The following is a 20,906-nucleotide window of genomic DNA, read 5'->3' as shown; positions in this document are numbered from 1 at the left end:
CATGTGTTTTCGTCTCGAATTAGGAGTTTATTCTGGACGTCCGTGTTATTCCGCTCTGTTCGCCAGCATTCTTCCGGATCTCAGTGAGATATTAGTATGGTGACAGAGCGATGCCAAAAGGGGATGGGGACTCGAGTTGGCGACGAGGAACATGGTTGAGGTGTGTGTCTCCGTGGATATTTGGTGGCTGAATGTTCGCGATAGAACATGGAGCCAGGGGATTGGTGTAGTCTGTTTCAGCGTTCTGTTTACGATGCACATCCCGCGTTCGATTGCCCATCCAGCAGTTTTGCGCACCCATAATGCAAAAACCCGAATCTAACCCCGCGAAACAAAACAGGCCACCGAGTGGTCGCGACCCAAGCAGGTGGCGGGCGGGGCACGGACCGCGCTCCAGCTGCAGCGCAGAGCCCACAGCGCTGACCTCTGGGAGGGGGCAGGAGGTGCGCGAGTAAACACGGGAGTCCGTGTCCTAATGAGAACGCGACGATGCGTGCTGCTTGGCTGTGCGCAGCTGGCGGGTCAAGTGCATGGCCACTCCGTGTCGCATTGTCCTCACATTTCATGAAATTAAATTTCCGTAACCATACTGCACCGTCAACTCGTTTAAACGCAGCTCTTTGAAACTTGACAGATCTCGACATTTGCATTCACGGGCTTACGTAAGGCCGTCGAAATGTACACGCTTGAAATATTGCACTTTTTGGAGCTGTTAATGCAGATGTAGAATATAAATGTATACATGACTGATAAATGCTTATTTATGATGCTCTATTCGTATTGTGGGTAGTCCAACGCAGACTTGCTTGCTCCCAATGTTAATCTGAAATGTAACTTTGATGCTGGATCAGCAACAGTGTGTTTCCGTTTACTTCCCAGCTTTACTTTCGCCTCTGCGATTTGTGAGGATCTGAACTTATTTATACTACCCATGAAACACACCGAGTTGCCGTTCCAGCAAAAAAAAAAAGCATTCCTATTTTTTAAGAGTGGTCAGTCATATGAAATGTCAGTTCAACACGTAGGCTTTCGCAAACAATATCATCCATAATATCGTTTTTTTGGGTTAGATCGCGTAAATATCAATGTGTCGCGTGGTGGCAGGTTTAACGACACATTCATAGTTATGCAATCTAACCCCAATACAAACCTACATTATACATGAAATGTAATGTTTTTGATTCAAAGTAGACTTTTAGGTTAGGTCACAGTAATATTAACGGCAAAAACCTGCGTGTTAAATGGAACGCCTTTATTTTGCATTGCACAACAATACTCGTTGTGAATAAAGCAACTCCTGTTTAGCACACAACAAGAAACGTCCTTCATAGCCTCGGTGATGATATTTTTGTTTCTGCCCCACTGCTCGGTCACTGAGCAGTGTCTCTCCTGGAGGTTTTGGAAGCCATTGCGCAACCTTCCTCTCTGGTAGTGCTGGAGGCATGACCCTGTTGGGAATACTGGAGGGTCATCTACCTCTGCTAAACTGTATAGTCCTGTTCCCACAGCCCAGTACTATAGAGATCCTTGAGCGAACACTTTGATACAACATATGTTCACGATGATGGTCATCTCAGACTACAAAGACGTGTTATAGATTTTTTATACAAATCAAGCAAAAGGAATGCATGTTTTATGTTGGTAACTTTATTTTTACTTTTATATTAGACAATGGTTATGTTGCCGTCCAACTATTGGTGTCATTTGAGCTTAAACATGTGTGCTGTTCATAATTTGTTGGTATAAATGACCTAATTGTCTTTTCTTAAGATGCAAAGCCAATTGATATGGTTGATGGATGAAAAATTTCAGTTCATTCACTGCAGAGCAGCTGCAAGTGAACTAAAGCGTCGTGTACAACGTGGAGGCATGTATATTTACTGTAAAATCATTTGAATACGAGGTACCACTCTTCTCGTCGACAGCATTTTTACTGCGCCTGGCTGTGAGCTCCCACTGATTAGTCCAACTCTTAATTTCCCCTAAATTTTGCGAAGTTGGCAACATTTAAAATTTGATTTGAGGCCATGCTCACCGCAAGGGAGACAGCTAATCATTAAGTCCAATAAACTGACTCCGATTTGAACATGTGCTTCTGTTCATATGAGTGTTTTTCACCCTGGCCACGGCACGTGAAGAGATCTGGACATGACACACTGTATCTGCAATTATCCTTGCCTATGTACGTTGAACTTCTTTCGCACCTTATGTATCCAACCGTGTTAATTAGAGGTGCGGGGGAAGGACAACAAACTCAACTTACCTCCACCACCGTATCCAGATTTCATTGCGGATGAGAGTTCCATCGTAATACATCTCACGTGACATCGTGCCACGTCACAATACCACGACGCATGGAAACGGGTGGCAGTGGTTTCCCAGTAAAGCTGCCCTCACGCCTGGCCTGTAGGGGGCGCATCGGTGTGCGTCACTCATGTTTGCAAGAGGTCACGTGGTTGTCAATCACTCAATAAACACCGTCGTTTCTCTAACGAATCTTTGCCTAAGTAAACAATGGCCCAGAAAGCAAGTTTCAGTGACATTTTAATTTTAAGGCAAGGCCGTCTATGGCCATTATCTGCCAACTCTAATATTGATTAAATGTGAGAATGCGTAGAGACTGAGAACGAGACTGCAGTTCTGCAGTGTCGAGTGCTCTGTTAAACATTCCCATGGATTGAAGTGCAATGCCATCTCCTAGCCCTTCCACCATCGCTAATCACACCGAACATGGCATTGCTCATGCTACATTGCTGCCTGTCTTCAGCACCTGCACACGTATGTAATTATAATCGACAGTAACAACGATGTTTTCAAGCTGCCACTGAGACATTAACTAGGTTCTCATGAACACAAAGAATATGCAGTTTGCGGGATTTTGCAAGCACAGAAAATCGCAGAAACTCTGCAGCATCCACAGGAAAAATACATTTCTAGACACGATTTTAAAAAATGACCTCTAATTATCTCCTGATGCTCAATCTGACCTGAAATTAAGACAAGTATATATAAGATAACATTGTTAAACAGCATGTCGAGGTTAGTATGTATCAATGAATACAAGGAATGTTGGAGGTTATACAATACAAATTCAAGTACAAGTTAAACTTAAATGTGAAGTCAACATTTCTAGGATTTCAAAGCATGACATAATGTTCGTGTAACTTTATTCATTACACAAGCCACACGCCGGTTGTTGGATGGGCTGCACCAGGCTGGCTAGGCCTCGACGCCTCCGGCCGGTGCTGCGGCTGCTCCCACGTGGCTCTGCCATTAGCAGGAGTGGCAGCTCTTCCCGCACGAACTCGAGATGTCGCCGCAGAAGCCGAGGCCGGCGTACAGGCCGCAGTGGGAGTACTGGTCTCGGCACAGATTGGCTGTCAACAACAATGACTGCATTGTGAGCCCGCGATACATGTCAACTGTTTTTATAACAAAACCTCAACACGTGTGTCAAGAACACTGTGGCCATTAAAGTAAAACAATGTATAGCAGGCAATGTTTCAGGCGAAGCTCCTACATGATGTGGGAATGTGCTGCCCCCCCCCCCCCCCCCGACAATGCAGAACACAGATCATGCGAAGGGTACTCAGAGGCAGTTCTGTGATATCCACTTCCGTGGGCCGTTCTTAACATGAAGGGTTGCACTGCTCTGTTAGCCCCGAAGGGATATTTTGTTTAATGAAGCGATGTCGATTGCAACAATCCCAGTAAAACTGAGAAAAGCAATCATTGAACTTAAACGATTATACATTTTTTTGCAGGAAATGTATAGATACATCTTCTGATGTATCTTCTGATGTATTTGAAGCGCTAAAAATGAACGGTTACAATGATGCACAAATCAACAGAGCATTGAATGCCAAAACCAAATAAAATAACACGAGCACTGAAATTGCCCAAGTAATTAAAACGATAAAAATACCGTACATTGCGGGAGTAACTGATAAACTAACCAGATGTTTGGAAAAACAAAACATCCGAGTCAGATTTGGCATGGTACATTAAATACAGAAATTAATATATTGTACAAAAGATGTATTACCGAAGCTATCAACAGAAGGTGTGTACAGGATTAACTGCACGTGTGGAAAATGCTATGTTGGGCAAACAGGATGAATGATCAGCACGAGACTAAAAGAACATCAGAGAAATATAGCAGTAGCAGAACACGAGTGCCAACAAGGTCACTCGATTGATTTTGAAAATGTAGAAGTTCTGTGCAAAACTAGCTACTACTGGCCCAGACTAATTAGAGAATTTATCGATATTGAAAGAAATAAAAATTATTTTAACCGTTCGGATAGCTACTGCCTTAATGCTGCGTGGAAGCGAATCATCAAATAATACATTGTTTAAATTCATGCCTATAAAGGGCACCATACTTCAATAGGAATTACCGTTGGTACAGCTATTTTAATACACACAATGGACAGGAAGGACAATATCAAAGGGCTCGCATAATGCACATGCATCATGTACGTTGACTCAGTAATCCCCCCCACCACTTTGCGCAAGAGCGCAGAAGCGTGGTCACCAAATCTACACCTCTATATAAGGTACGAAGCAGGTGGACTTCTCCACAAATCTGGCTGGTGCCTGATGAAGCTAGTTGTAATTACTGGCGAAACGTCGTACTCAGATTGTAAATGTTGTGGCTTGGCTCTACAACACACCAGTGTGCTGTACTAGTGACGAATTGGCATGTTCTGTTTGTGTGACAAACCTTACTAGTTGGCTGTGTCGGGTGGTGGCGGGTTTTAACGACACATTTATATATTTACACGATCTAACGCAAAAATATGATAGAAACTGTTATCTCTGTTTACCGCATGGTGTATCAGTGTAATAGAATGGGCCAGAGGGTGGTCTGTTTTACATTGCACTGCGTTCACAGCTAACAAACCTTTGGCTCATGCACACCTGTGTCAACACCCAACACTCTTTTTTCCACAACACATTCGCACGGTAATAGACAAAAAAAATTGGGTCTTGTCAGCAATTTGCGTGGCATTCAAATAAAGCTTACAAACAAACATTTTGCTACGAATTATACAAAGCCAAATTACTGTTGTACTTTTCATGGTTATATATATTTTAAGAAACATGCACACGCACAGAGTAACGAGTAATTCGATATCTTAATGCAGGATAGAGGCCTGCTAATTACTGTGCTGGTACGTTAAGTTACTCATGCCAGGTTGGTTTAATCTGCACTTTATTTTTGCATGTGCAATGAACTTGTGGCGCCTGAAGAAAATCCATATGTGCGAGAATACTCATTGCTGCATGTTTTAGATGTATACACAGTATATATGTGTGAAACCTGCTTTTGTATTTTCCGCTGGCGTAACTTGCTCGAACCAGTCGCTCAGTATGCTACTTCCTGCATGATTAAACCAACCACCACAGTCGCTCAGTATGCTACTTCCTGCATGATTAAACCAACCACCACAGTCGCTCAGTATGCTACTTCCTGCATGATTAAACCAACCACCACAGTCGCTCAGTATGCTACTTCCTGCATGATTAAACCAACCACCACAGTCGCTCAGTATGCTACTTCCTGCATGATTAAACCAACCACCACAGTCGCTCAGTATGCTACTTCCTGCATGATTAAACCAACCACCACAGTCGCTCAGTATGCTACTTCCTGCATGATTAAACCAACCACCACAGTCGCTCAGTATGCTACTTCCTGCATGATTAAACCAACCACCACAGTCGCTCAGTATGCTACTTCCTGCATGATTAAACCAACCACCACAGTCGCTCAGTATGCTACTTCCTGCATGATTAAACCAACCACCACAGTCGCTCAGTATGCTACTTCCTGCATGATTAAACCAACCACCACAGTCGCTCAGTATGCTACTTCCTGCATGATTAAACCAACCACCACAGTCGCTCAGTATGCTACTTCCTGCATGATTAAACCAACCACCACAGTCGCTCAGTATGCTACTTCCTGCATGATTAAACCAACCACCACAGTCGCTCAGTATGCTACTTCCTGCATGATTAAACCAACCACCACAGTCGCTCAGTATGCTACTTCCTGCATGATTAAACCAACCACCACAGTCGCTCAGTATGCTACTTCCTGCATGATTAAACCAACCACCACAGTCGCTCAGTATGCTACTTCCTGCATGATTAAACCAACCACCACAGTCGCTCAGTATGCTACTTCCTGCATGATTAAACCAACCACCACAGTCGCTCAGTATGCTACTTCCTGCATGATTAAACCAACCACCACAGTCGCTCAGTATGCTACTTCCTGCATGATTAAACCAACCACCACAGTCGCTCAGTATGCTACTTCCTGCATGATTAAACCAACCACCACAGTCGCTCAGTATGCTACTTCCTGCATGATTAAACCAACCACCACAGTCGCTCAGTATGCTACTTCCTGCATGATTAAACCAACCACCACAGTCGCTCAGTATGCTACTTCCTGCATGATTAAACCAACCACCACAGTCGCTCAGTATGCTACTTCCTGCATGATTAAACCAACCACCACAGTCGCTCAGTATGCTACTTCCTGCATGATTAAACCAACCACCACAGTCGCTCAGTATGCTACTTCCTGCATGATTAAACCAACCACCACAGTCGCTCAGTATGCTACTTCCTGCATGATTAAACCAACCACCACAGTCGCTCAGTATGCTACTTCCTGCATGATTAAACCAACCACCACAGTCGCTCAGTATGCTACTTCCTGCATGATTAAACCAACCACCACAGTCGCTCAGTATGCTACTTCCTGCATGATTAAACCAACCACCACAGTCGCTCAGTATGCTACTTCCTGCATGATTAAACCAACCACCACAGTCGCTCAGTATGCTACTTCCTGCATGATTAAACCAACCACCACAGTCGCTCAGTATGCTACTTCCTGCATGATTAAACCAACCACCACAGTCGCTCAGTATGCTACTTCCTGCATGATTAAACCAACCACCACAGTCGCTCAGTATGCTACTTCCTGCATGATTAAACCAACCACCACAGTCGCTCAGTATGCTACTTCCTGCATGATTAAACCAACCACCACAGTCGCTCAGTATGCTACTTCCTGCATGATTAAACCAACCACCACAGTCGCTCAGTATGCTACTTCCTGCATGATTAAACCAACCACCACAGTCGCTCAGTATGCTACTTCCTGCATGATTAAACCAACCACCACAGTCGCTCAGTATGCTACTTCCTGCATGATTAAACCAACCACCACAGTCGCTCAGTATGCTACTTCCTGCATGATTAAACCAACCACCACAGTCGCTCAGTATGCTACTTCCTGCATGATTAAACCAACCACCACAGTCGCTCAGTATGCTACTTCCTGCATGATTAAACCAACCACCACAGTCGCTCAGTATGCTACTTCCTGCATGATTAAACCAACCACCACAGTCGCTCAGTATGCTACTTCCTGCATGATTAAACCAACCACCACAGTCGCTCAGTATGCTACTTCCTGCATGATTAAACCAACCACCACAGTCGCTCAGTATGCTACTTCCTGCATGATTAAACCAACCACCACAGTCGCTCAGTATGCTACTTCCTGCATGATTAAACCAACCACCACAGTCGCTCAGTATGCTACTTCCTGCATGATTAAACCAACCACCACAGTCGCTCAGTATGCTACTTCCTGCATGATTAAACCAACCACCACAGTCGCTCAGTATGCTACTTCCTGCATGATTAAACCAACCACCACAGTCGCTCAGTATGCTACTTCCTGCATGATTAAACCAACCACCACAGTCGCTCAGTATGCTACTTCCTGCATGATTAAACCAACCACCACAGTCGCTCAGTATGCTACTTCCTGCATGATTAAACCAACCACCACAGTCGCTCAGTATGCTACTTCCTGCATGATTAAACCAACCACCACAGTCGCTCAGTATGCTACTTCCTGCATGATTAAACCAACCACCACAGTCGCTCAGTATGCTACTTCCTGCATGATTAAACCAACCACCACAGTCGCTCAGTATGCTACTTCCTGCATGATTAAACCAACCACCACAGTCGCTCAGTATGCTACTTCCTGCATGATTAAACCAACCACCACAGTCGCTCAGTATGCTACTTCCTGCATGATTAAACCAACCACCACAGTCGCTCAGTATGCTACTTCCTGCATGATTAAACCAACCACCACAGTCGCTCAGTATGCTACTTCCTGCATGATTAAACCAACCACCACAGTCGCTCAGTATGCTACTTCCTGCATGATTAAACCAACCACCACAGTCGCTCAGTATGCTACTTCCTGCATGATTAAACCAACCACCACAGTCGCTCAGTATGCTACTTCCTGCATGATTAAACCAACCACCACAGTCGCTCAGTATGCTACTTCCTGCATGATTAAACCAACCACCACAGTCGCTCAGTATGCTACTTCCTGCATGATTAAACCAACCACCACAGTCGCTCAGTATGCTACTTCCTGCATGATTAAACCAACCACCACAGTCGCTCAGTATGCTACTTCCTGCATGATTAAACCAACCACCACAGTCGCTCAGTATGCTACTTCCTGCATGATTAAACCAACCACCACAGTCGCTCAGTATGCTACTTCCTGCATGATTAAACCAACCACCACAGTCGCTCAGTATGCTACTTCCTGCATGATTAAACCAACCACCACAGTCGCTCAGTATGCTACTTCCTGCATGATTAAACCAACCACCACAGTCGCTCAGTATGCTACTTCCTGCATGATTAAACCAACCACCACAGTCGCTCAGTATGCTACTTCCTGCATGATTAAACCAACCACCACAGTCGCTCAGTATGCTACTTCCTGCATGATTAAACCAACCACCACAGTCGCTCAGTATGCTACTTCCTGCATGATTAAACCAACCACCACAGTCGCTCAGTATGCTACTTCCTGCATGATTAAACCAACCACCACAGTCGCTCAGTATGCTACTTCCTGCATGATTAAACCAACCACCACAGTCGCTCAGTATGCTACTTCCTGCATGATTAAACCAACCACCACAGTCGCTCAGTATGCTACTTCCTGCATGATTAAACCAACCACCACAGTCGCTCAGTATGCTACTTCCTGCATGATTAAACCAACCACCACAGTCGCTCAGTATGCTACTTCCTGCATGATTAAACCAACCACCACAGTCGCTCAGTATGCTACTTCCTGCATGATTAAACCAACCACCACAGTCGCTCGGAGGCAATTCACAACTACAGGTGTGTGTAACCACGTGGGCAAGGTCCGGTTGCCACGTCTACTTCACCTCGACGCATTTCAATGTATCTACAAAAACAGCGCCACGAGGTGACGTGTGTGGTCACTGGGTTACCAGCTGAGCAAGAGGTGCCGAGGCGGTGTGAAGGCTGCAGAGTTGAATTTCTGATTACTTTACACGGATAATAGGAACCACGAAACACAATGTGTGTGTGTGTTTGTGCTGTTTCATCTCACTGCATGGACTCGTGGTGCTGCGTGTTTTTTGTTTTGGGGCCACGCTACCTTTGGCAAGCTGGTCTTGTTCACACACGGTGCGCACACAAAGTTCTTTGTTCATAACATAAACACGAACGCCCCTAAAATGTACAAGAAAATCACAGAGCAATGAATAAAGGATTAAGGACAACATATATATATGTTAAAATAAACAATTGAACATAATAATCAATATCAACTAGGTACAAATAGTTCTAAAAAAACTCAGTTTTACCTCAACAAAACAGTGACATTAGAGACTCAAAGGACACAGAGGTGGAGGCCGAACCATCTGTGCCTGGCTCTAGACTCCTATTATGCTTTGCTAGGCCTTGTGGCTTTCCGTGTACTGGAATCGATTGTTTTTCGTCTGTGGGCTTAATTACAGACTTGGAGAGTGCAGTCAACTTGAAGCAAATTCGCAGTGGCAACGATCAGCACTTTGTCACATTCCATAACAAAAAAATCTAAAATAGCAATAACATTTTACATTCCTTTTGCATATTAAATTTAATATCATGTTGGACTTACAACTAGAATTGGTATCGTTGTACAGAGATGAAAAAAATGCACTGCCATCATTGACAATGCCTGACAACTGAAATATGCATTCTTCCATAGGAGAGCAGAGCATGGTGAATTTCCAGGCAATTACAAGGGCTCTCGGCAAGATATCCCTCTGGGGCACGTAACTTAAGTGCAGATTTGTGGGAGGCTAAACGCAATTGTGGAATGAACCTGCCACAGAAATGTGCAATTTACACTTCTGGTTTATAGTTGCCAAGGGAGGCGGGTACCGTCCCATGCCCGTTCGAGCGGCCACATCTCTCACTCGGGCTGCGAGCAGGGTGACGTCATCGTCGTCACCGCGCAGGGCACCCAGGTGCGTCCGATGCTTCGAACGCACCTGGGTGCAGGAAACGACCTATGATGGCACGGGGCAGAGGAGGGCAGTGGCGGGCTTGCCCGTGGCGTGCACGAAGCGAGGAGGAGCGGCACCTGTAGAAGCAGCGCGTGTGGAGGCACTCGCGGCACGGCTTCTGCACCGAGTAGAGCCGCGTGCACACGTACTGCTCCTCGCGGCAGCCTGCACACGTACAAAGACCACCCGTGTAGCCTTAACCGCCTGTTGGGGCAAGTGCTGTTGGCGAGTAGCACCTATGAAGGCCGGCACGGCACACAAGGGGGTGGGTGGCCAGCACCACGCTCGGCCGCCTTTGTCTCCCTCGTGGCCATGCTTACACACTATACCAGATACTTATTTGAGGCTGAGTCAATCTAGCGGAGGCCCAGGATTGGTTCAAATAATCGTCACTGATGTTGGCCGTGGGCGAGAATCAAACTCACGTGACCTTGTTCGTAGTGCAGCGTTCTAACCGCTACAGGCGTGCACACACACACATGTGTGTCGAGTATTCGTGAAGGTCAACTTTACACGCCATATGCCCGTGACATAGTAGACACCCTCGATTCCTCCTGGCCAATGGCCTGCTTGCTGCGGGGACGTTGGGCCACAGAGAACCCAGTCTTTTATTGTGCAGAATTTGATTGACTTTCTTTCCCTTATTAGACGGTGTAAGGCCTATACTGTAATTGGCAAAGACAAAGACGACTGAAATGCAAAGTGTATGGAAATTGCACGGCGATTATAGTTTAACCCCATTGCACTTTACCGTAACCCACATTTACGGGGATTGGACCCTGCCCTGAGAAAATGAGGTTCATTCCAACTTCACTTCAGTGTAGGGGTATTCAACTATATTTGAATTTACATCGTTTCCTTGAAATGTCAATGCATCGCGATAGATACACAAACGAGGATCAAAAACGGCGTTTCCCATCGGCTTACCTCCGAGACCCGGTTCAGTGGGCTCTGGCTCTGGAACATTCGAGGCACAACAACAGAATACTTCAATTAGGAGTCTGCACTTTTAAATCTCTCAGGTTGAAGACTCATGTCTTTAGAACTGCTGTTTGTGTTTAGTTTGTTGTCCTTTCCCTACATCCATCTCCAATTAGCACGGTGCGAAAAAGGTTCATCATACATAAACATATTATCAACGAGCGAACAGCCAACACTTCTCATCACAATGCTTTTCCATGCTGCCGGTCACAAGAGGTTTTCAGTCACAATTCAGCAGTTGGAATCACGCGCTGAACGTGCAGCATCTCTCTCTCCGCTGCGAAGGAGCCAATCATAAAGAATAGCCGCTGAGAAAGTGCTCGCTTCATCATTCATTGGGTGCCGCCGAGTACTGAGGGTGTTGACCTCCGCGGACCCAGCCTTTGATTCACTATTTCTCTCTCGTTCGCTTTCACAAGAGACCGCTGACGCCGATACATTGTGAGCACTACTCTTTAAGGTGCGTGAATGGGTGTGGTGCTGAGGGCACCACCGCATTACTCACACTCCTACCCTTTGGTGCTGATGGTTGATGGTAGCTTCGAGTTCTGAAAAAAAATCCTCCAAAATGTCGGAAATGCCTGTGTCTAAAATGTCAACTTAAATTGGATTTAGCACCCCTAATAACTTCCTAAATGTACACAAATCTTTTGGCCAAGGATACATATATTAAATCTAAAAGGGGGGTCCTCAATGAGATAATCAAGTTGGTGTCATATTTGGACTCTTCAAAGGCTCCAGATACAAACTTTCATAGGCTTACGTTAAAAGAGTTACAATGTAAAATCCCCCCTGCCGGCAATATCTAAAAAAGAAAGCATATGCTCTAGACATATTGTGCCAATTTAGAACATCATTCGAATGAACATCGGTGACTCGGTAGGGCTTTTGCGTTTTGTACCTTCCGACATAGCTGATCCACACGCTCGTATCGACACAGATGGGTCACGGAGAAAGAACAAACTCCATCCACTCTCACACAGGACACATGGTGCCACCCTAACCATTCAGACGGAAGTTGAGTGAACATAACTCCTGTCGACAAACACTGAAATCAACTAAACCCAGCTAATGTGAAGAGTCTTAGTCACCACCGTCTACATGAAATAGAAAAAGGCACTGCATTACCAACTGGTTTGACAGGCTGCACAGGTCTTGGGCCTGTAACACAGAAACAAACATTCAGATGTTACCTTCTGGAACTGTTGTGGCTAAGGCTGTTGTCGGACACTTCTATGGCAAACACCACATTGTCTCTCCAGTGCTTGTATCAGCATGCTGCATAATATGGTTAACAGATGTCAGACATTTAAACATCTGTTAGGCATATTAGTGTTACCTTTGCTGAACAGCAGCAGCAGTAGTTTAGTAAAACCAAATTATCATAAAAAATACTGCACATCTAATATGCAATAGAAATACCAATTATGTTTATTGAATCATGTAAAACATTACAATGAAGCCATGGGCACAGAGGCTTTCCTATTTTGTTCCTGAATCAGTTGTTTGGAGAGGATTTCGCACGGCCTCATCAGCAAGCGGTGGCCCTGCTGATCTTACCGTGGCCAATCTCTCTCAGATGTTGGCTAAGGGCCGTTTCGCAATCGCCTGGCACCGCTACTATTTCCTTCGTGGTAGTGTGCTCAACTTTATTGTAGTCCAGCACTGCATACTGCACGGGTTTTGATCGACCGAACCTTGCTGAGAAATACACCCAGGGTTTGGTCTGTGGGAAAGGTGGCAGCTCTATCCCATGTCTGGTTATATTAAGCGGAAAGCAAGAGTTTGATAGCGCACTGGAAGAGGCTCTTTTAGATGTTCCACCAGCGGGAAGGTCGGAGCCATTGATGCACGGAACGTGTGCATTGCCGCTCGTACGGATGCACAATTACATTTCAAAGCCGTGGTGAAATTATTTGACGGCAGCGCGAGCTCTCACCATAGACTTGCAATGAATCCGTCGGTGTGATATCTGTCAGGGTGGAAAATGCACAGATTTAACATTAAAAAATTCACTCAAGATCCATAATATATACTGCACCGCACCGTACATTCATCAAGATGTATTGGTAATTTTAAGAAATAATGTCGCTATTTTGTGCAGCGTTGGCAGGAAAAGCGCATCACGAGAAGGAATATGACGGCCGACGGTCGAGACTGATGATGGAGTGGCAAATGTAGAATGCAACAACAAAGACAAAGATCCCCTGTATCGCCTTATCAGACTGTCGGGGCAAGTGCTGTTAGTGAGTAGCACTTGTGAAGGCCGGCACGGCACACGAGGGGGTGGGTGGCCAGCAACACGCCCGACCACCTTTGTCTTCCGAGTGACGATGTTTACACATCGTACCAGGTACTCAATTAAAGCCGAGTCGACTTAGGGGAGGCCCAGGATCGGTTCAGATAATCGTCACTGGTTATGGCCGTGAGCGGGTATCGAACTCGGGTCGCTAGGTGAGTAGCGAAGTGCGCTAACCGCGACGCCACCGAAGCAACAACGCAGCTGGGAGGATGCCCACCACAGAGAGGAAGTGTGACGTGTGGTGTGCAGGTGCCAGATGAGAGATGGTGACGGCTTTGGGAAGACACCACGAGCAGTGCTTGGGTCATGGATGATGATGAGGATGATGATGATGATGAAAATCGTTTCGAGTGGCATTCAGACTGCAGGAAAAAAGTTGACAGCCATATTGACTCGGTGCCCACGTGACCACGAACAGGTCGGCGAGTAAAGTGGTATTGTTCATAAACAATATAAACACGTACATGTAGGTAGGTAAACAATAACAATGTTTTAGGGTCTAATTCACATATTGATGACATGAGGTGTTTACATTATTCGTGTTTTTGTTGTTATCTGGGCCATCTCCCCCCCCCACATCCCCCGTTATCCAAGACAATTTAGAGTGGTTTGTACAGACGTCGATAATAATAATCAGGGTACCATTCAATTCGACATCTGTGAAGAAGAGCTTGGCAGCCCATTACTTCCTCTCATCTATTGTATTCACCTCATCTTCACCATGAAATTCATCTGTAGTGACATTGTTCATTCTCTGTCAAGGCGCCTTCGCCAAGGCCTTGGTCAAGGCGCTACATACATTACGTGAAGATGATAAGAAAGCTCATCCCATTTCTCTAAGATAAATAGAGATTATGATACATATTTTGAAATGCTAGCCCTCTGAGTTGCCAGCCACCACGCTCACGAGTGATAGTTTCCATCGAAGGAGATGTTTGTGTTTAAAGAGCCTTACGTTCGTCCTCCTTACCTTGACCAGCCGGGAGTATCACAACAGGCGGTTCAGCTGGAGAGGGAGTCTGATAACCTTCTGTAAATGCACGTGTGTCCACGTAACAAGTGTTTGATTATTCCAGCTTTTAGTTAACGGGAACAATATGTAACATCGAGTTTGGAAACCCCCTGAGCCTTCCAGCCAAGCCCTGGCACGTTGCCCTCTGAGCTGTCTGCCAGCTGCACAGCTGTGCCTGGCAATGCGTTGCATGTTTGACTCCTTGTTTTGTTTCGAATATTTCTGAGCGTGTTTATGCATTCGAATTGCTGTACAACTTAAAATGGCCACGGAAAAATATCGCGGTCAAATATCACAACAAAATACAACATTTTCAAACAGAAAATCTCTTTTTACATTGAACTTTGCTCCATGTCCTACTTTCGACCGTCCGCCAGGTTGTCACGCAGTGTCATAATCTCATGTTGTGGAAATTTCACTTTTCATGACCGAAGTAAAAAAGAAACCCCACGTATTTCTATTATTTTTGTAGTTATTTTGACACTTGTCTAAGAACATAAACTCCGCGCACGGGATAATCTGGTCTCAACAAAAGTGCCTGCCTGCAATTGAGCCCTGGGTGCCGGTCGTGCGAAGTGCCCCGAGACTGGCGCTAGCCGCCTCACGTAACCAACAAGGCCAAACGCAAGACGCCGACATATCAACCCAACACACCGAGGCCTAAAGATAAACAATACGCCGATGGCTTCCCGCTCATCGTGCTGGTGAAACTTTAAATCGCATTTTGGGAGTTCCAAATTGAGGTATGGAAGCAGTGCATCTGCACAGGATCTCCCAAACTTCAACGCAGACCCTTCATCCCCTGTCGCTTCCCCGGGCGTCTGTCGGTTCCCTTCCTCTCTACTGCACACCGGGGGCCCGAGAGTACCTGCACCTGCGTTCGAGCCCCGGTGTATTTGCCACATCTCTGTTATTGTTATTATTCTACCACTTTGCGCAACATGGGCACAAAGCATACGCAGGTTTTTGCTGCTATTCCCTTGAGTCGGACCCCACGTGTGAAATGTCAACTTGTTTGTGTCGTGCACAATATTACTTAGGGAATGTCCTAAAACATGAATAAGCGGTGTTACCTGGATATTCGTAGTCATAGTATGCGCCTCCTTGCCCAGCTGTTGACAAAATACAAACAGAAACCGTTATGGCTGTAGGACACCAATGCCACGAAGACACATCACACACACACATCACACACACATCACACACACAACACACACATCACACACACACATTACACATCACACACATCAGACACACATCAGACACACATCACACACATCACACACACATCACACACACACACATCACACACACACACATATCACACACACATATCACACACACATATCACACATATCACACACATCACACACACACTTGCATACAGCGTCAGTTCCAAAACTAAACTAAATTATTTTTTACTTTATCAGTTAAAGCCCCTGAGCTATATAGCTCCTTTTCAGACGCGACCTGGCCACAAATGATAACCCGACGAAGTGGCTTATCATGTGGACATTTCTAGCAGCCAAATATTATAAATGCATGTTTCTAGATGTGGAGGGAAAACCCAGAGGACCCGGTGAAGAATCTACTCGACCACGTGGAGAACATGCACACTACGATTATACAGCAGGCGTCAGGGTCGGGATCGAACCCACTACAGTACCTCCTGTAAGATTGTACAGTGCAAATGTGACAAAAAATTGCATTGGTTTATGTATATATGTATTCCCTGCAATGTATAGAGCAGTAATTCCTCCCTTAAAGTATTTCTATTTAATGTGGCACTTTTCCGGAACACGTCTTCCGCATCCAACGAGGATATGTACAATATATCGTTTGAACTTTACGCACAGTACCATGCGCACTAAGCGCATATGTTTACGTTTGTGTATCGTCCACGCCGAGAGGTCAGAGGCCTCCTGAGCGGTGACGACGCTGCACTCGTGGGATCACTCACGTGGCGTGTCGAACGGTGGGAAGACGTTGCCATTCCGGTCTCCCTCCCCGTACTGCGGATATTGCGCTGCGCACGGCCCTACGCGTGACATCAGGAAGGAGACATCGAAACGCGAGTTAATCTCCCAGCAACGTGTGCTCTGCGGGTTGCCGGTAACGTCTGCGAGTCGCGTCAGATGATAAGCGCAGCTATCTGCGGTCCGGGTCGTTAACCCGACTGTCAATCCCGGTCGATTGGAAAAAGGTACAAAAATGTAATGCCGCCGTGGCGCGAAATATTCTGGGAAATTAAACATGACCTCACTGTTGACAGGTATTGCTTTTACATCTGGTAGACCGGCAATATTTGTTTAGGCCTGACTTCTAATGAGACCTAACATAATCTATTGTATTTAGAGTCATAGATGCAGAAGTTGACTTATGTATTGCATTACCCAGAAAATTCCACAATATGGCTCAATTTTTCGTTAAGTTGCATAAAATAGAGCCTTTTCTGCTCTTGTTATCAGAATTAGAACTGTTAAAATGTATTGAGTCATCAACTAATTCGTTGATTAGTCGCGTGTCATGCAGAATTGTATCATTAGTCGTGGGATTGTGTAATTGGGTACCGTGACCTCTGCGGCTACTAAAGTTTGTACCTGCGCTGTCACGGCGGGTGACACGCTAATGCTGGCACACTGTGGTGTCATTCCAAACTCAGGTAAATGTTGATCATTTCCTGAGGAAACCAACTTACCGACAAGGGCAACAAGTAGCAGCAGCGTCATCTTAACGTTGGCCATTCTTCACAGTGTGCGATACGTAGCCTAGAGAGAAGGGCACAGAACCAGAGCTACGGTGAACACTGCGGACTGTCCAGAGGGCACGGCTCCCAACTCAAGCTTCACACTTTACGATTGCATTCACATGTTTTATTCAAAGTCCAGACAAACGTTCTTGCACAAACCTTCGTACAGACCATGTGCCAATGTTCGAGGGATTACAAAAAGTTGGTCAATGTTGAACTGCAGGAGACAGATGGCAATCTTCTTGGTTCTTTCGGTAAAGTCACGTAGAAGGGAAATAATAAAATAATAAAGATTTAACATAATAAAATACAATTCTCACGACGTTTCGGCCACAACGCAAGCAGCCGTCCTCAGGTGAAGAACAGGTCTGTCGGAAAGACAGCGTCTGAATGAATTTCAGACGCTGTCTTGCAGTCACGAAAGCTTTAAACAGATGGCAATGTTAATATTAATAAGGTTAGAGAGCACTCTCAACCTCCTACGGACTCATTTATGGGTTAACATAATAGACGGCTCCTGCCAATATTTGGCACGTGTCACACTGACACAGTGCCCACAGTATGAAGAGGCAGACCAAGTGGGATGTTGTAGATTGTCCATCTCCAGAGAGGTCGCCGCTCGACAATGGTGTGAAGGTGCCGATTTGGGTTTGAGTTCCTCCCTCACACTTGGGCCAAAGAACGTAACTAGAGTCACGGCTGTAGCGTCTCAACAAAGTTGTACGACATGATCACGGCTGTAGGCGAGACTGTTGTAGGGATTTGAGACGCTTGGAACATTAGCAATAACGGGGTGAACACACATGACGAGATGGTGCCCTGCCACTTATGTGATTCCTCGTCCTAAATGCAGTCAACAAGGAAGCCTGAGTCACCAGAGTGTTTGTCCTTTCGTTCTGTATGACCGCGAAAACCACCAAAACCTCAACCATGTGGGCAATGAGGCTCGGCACGGGTTTTACTGCGGTTCCATCACCAGCGGAGCAATTTATCAGCGGGGTGGTGTGTACTAACACGCGTGCCTCACAACAACGAGGCCATATGTTTGATTTCCGACACGGGCGACTTTCTGCTCAGAGTCTGTTTATTCTCCCCCTGCTCTCAGTGGACTTCCTCCCTTTTCCAGTTTCCTCCCAAAGCTTAAACAACCGCCATACATATGTAACTGGTGTTGGTCAAAAACTTCCAGATTGTGAATTTTCTTTTGGTAAATTTCTCAAAGGGAATCTCGCGGAGTGACATCGCGATGCCCCTATCGCGAACACTTTGTGGGACCCTCCCTCAAAGAGTTGTGAGACGCAGCGAGGCTTCCCCGAGTGAGGGTCATCAACAAGCGTGGTTGTTTAAACAAATAAGTCCACGTCGCCAGTCAGCGCCGTGGCTCACGGCTCGCTGGGCGCTGGGTCTGGTTTCGCTCTCACGCTGGAATGTTAATCGCTACCCCAGCGAGTGCGACCATAATTCGCTGCAGATTTTTTTGTTCAAGTGGCAAACGTTTGATGTCGGCTTTAAACGCGCCCTTTCTCACACACACACACACAACGGGTACTTAAGAAAGCAAGCTGGCTTCGTTTCGTCTTGTGGCGAAAACTCTTGGTATTGTTTTTGTTCTTCCAACATTTCAAGTCTCAACATTTGCGATCACGGGATAAGGCGCTGTGTGGCATTCACAGGCGATGTGTGGGCCTGTTCATGGCAGACGGGCACGGCGGCTACGAGTCCGACTTTCACAGCCGCGAGCCCGCGTCTCAGAACGCGATCCCGTCGAAGAGAAACCTCGTGCTCTGTATCTACGTTCGACTCGACCCGGCACCCTGGGACCGCAACACGAATCGATAAACCACGCGGTCCAGCAAGGCGCTCTGAAAATACCCGCGTTAATCATTACAAGTCTCGATTAAATAATACTAGGGTGGTTTAAATAAGGTATTCCCCCACCCCCCCACGAAATAATCGGTAACCACGGGAGAGAAACCAGTAAAGCGCGGTAACCGGTTTGCTGATGAACATTTCGAAATGCCCAGTCAATTCGAAGTGCCTCGCCACATTGTGTACCCCCCTGTAAAGTGCGACACGGAGGGAGCAGCCACAGCGGGACGGTGATGGCGACCGCTCTGGACCCCCCCCCCGTGGACACCCTTCCGTCAGCAGTGTCGCGAGCAGGCAGAGCCACTTGCAGGGCTGCCCCTTTACCACTTCACTAACAACGCGAGCGCAAATGTACCACTTAGGCCGCCGTGCCGTTAGCACGTGATCGCGTAACAATCGGTGCATTCATCTTTTTTGAACAAAAAATCCCAATGAAAAATCGATCCTGAAATTTAAGACCGGCAATCGATTCTGAAACCTGTTATTGGATTATCGATTATCGTTCAACAAGCAGAGCATAAAGACCAAACATCGCATCTCCTGTCTTTGACATTCCTCTTCTAAGACCCCGGTAGAATCATTAACCAAATCGGAACATCAACAGGCCGATTCGCAAATCTCCTTCATGAATGGAAAATGTAAGACGCACGACTGTGGCAATGCAACCCAAACTATGGACCCACATGGCAACCCACTGCGCTCCTTCGACGGAGGACGAACAGCAAAACGACACGAACTCTCTTGTGAAGCCCTCTCAGACCTCGCGACATTGGCGGCCAACTCCTCTGCGTCTTGCTGTGACACGCGAGACGTGAGGAGGAGGAGGAGAGCCGCGTCTCACCTGGACGAGAGAGAGAGGCAGCAGCAGCAGCTCTGTTGAAGCGGCGCCGCTCTGAGGGGGGAGCTGTAAGCCGCGTTGGCTCACTCCGCATGGGGGGGTGGGGGTGGCTCTGCACCCTCCTCGCTGCCCCCCCGCTGGGCTCTGCTGCCTCCTCGTGCAGGGCACGGAGCCTCCCCGCACCCCGCCCCGCGAAGTGCAGCGCCCGGCCCCGCAGCTCCTCCTCCTCCTCCCGTTCGCAAAAACCCATCGAGCCCCCCCCACCGAGCCCCCCCCCCGCAGCCCCCCCCCCCCACCGAGCCCCCCCCCACCTAGCCCACCCCCCCCACCGAGCGCCCCCCCCCCCCCCGCAGCCCCCCCCCTGCAGCCCCCCCCCCAGCAGCCCCCCCCCGCAGCCCCCGTGCACACACACGGAGCCCTTCCCGACTCCCGAGATTCCTGGAAATCACGTGGTCCTCGTTAGCCGCGCAGTACATAGCAAAGGTAAATTGCATGGCCAGCAGAAAATAAATAACGAAAGAGTTTAAGCGTTATTATTGTAACATCGGTCTCGGCATTCCTCAATAATTCACTCCTTAATAGCCTTCACGAGGAGAGATGACTGAGCTTCCCTTATCCCACGGCCATCTCATTTGTGGCTCACGCAGTTGGCTAGGGCGAGCCCGTCTGCAATTATGTCCTTGTCTCGGCATCAGCTCTTCCGATGACGAAGC

At 46.8% G+C, this 20,906-nt stretch overlaps 1 protein-coding gene across 1 annotated transcript; it reads right to left on the bottom strand.

Annotated features, from left to right (window-relative positions):
• Window positions 1-1,234: 1,234 nt before the first annotated feature.
• LOC144934633 (uncharacterized) lies at window positions 1,235-20,300 on the bottom strand. Its single transcript, XM_078860654.1, has 11 exons — window positions 20,197-20,300; window positions 17,436-17,505; window positions 16,698-16,775; window positions 15,811-15,849; window positions 14,696-14,755; window positions 13,363-13,395; window positions 12,552-12,584; window positions 11,370-11,399; window positions 10,520-10,607; window positions 9,548-9,621; window positions 1,235-3,377 (listed from the first exon to the last, which is right to left on the bottom strand). The coding sequence occupies exons 2-11, from the start codon at window positions 17,479-17,481 to the stop codon at window positions 3,274-3,276; spliced, it is 585 nt and encodes a 194-aa protein (XP_078716780.1). The 5' UTR covers window positions 17,482-17,505; window positions 20,197-20,300; the 3' UTR covers window positions 1,235-3,273.
• Between the last annotated feature and the right edge of the window lie 606 nt (window positions 20,301-20,906).

Source organism: Lampetra fluviatilis, chromosome 10 (genome assembly GCF_964198595.1).
Source record: "Lampetra fluviatilis chromosome 10, kcLamFluv1.1, whole genome shotgun sequence".
Classification (NCBI taxonomy): domain Eukaryota; kingdom Metazoa; phylum Chordata; class Hyperoartia; order Petromyzontiformes; family Petromyzontidae; genus Lampetra; species Lampetra fluviatilis.
This window is presented reverse-complemented; position numbering and strand designations above follow the sequence as displayed.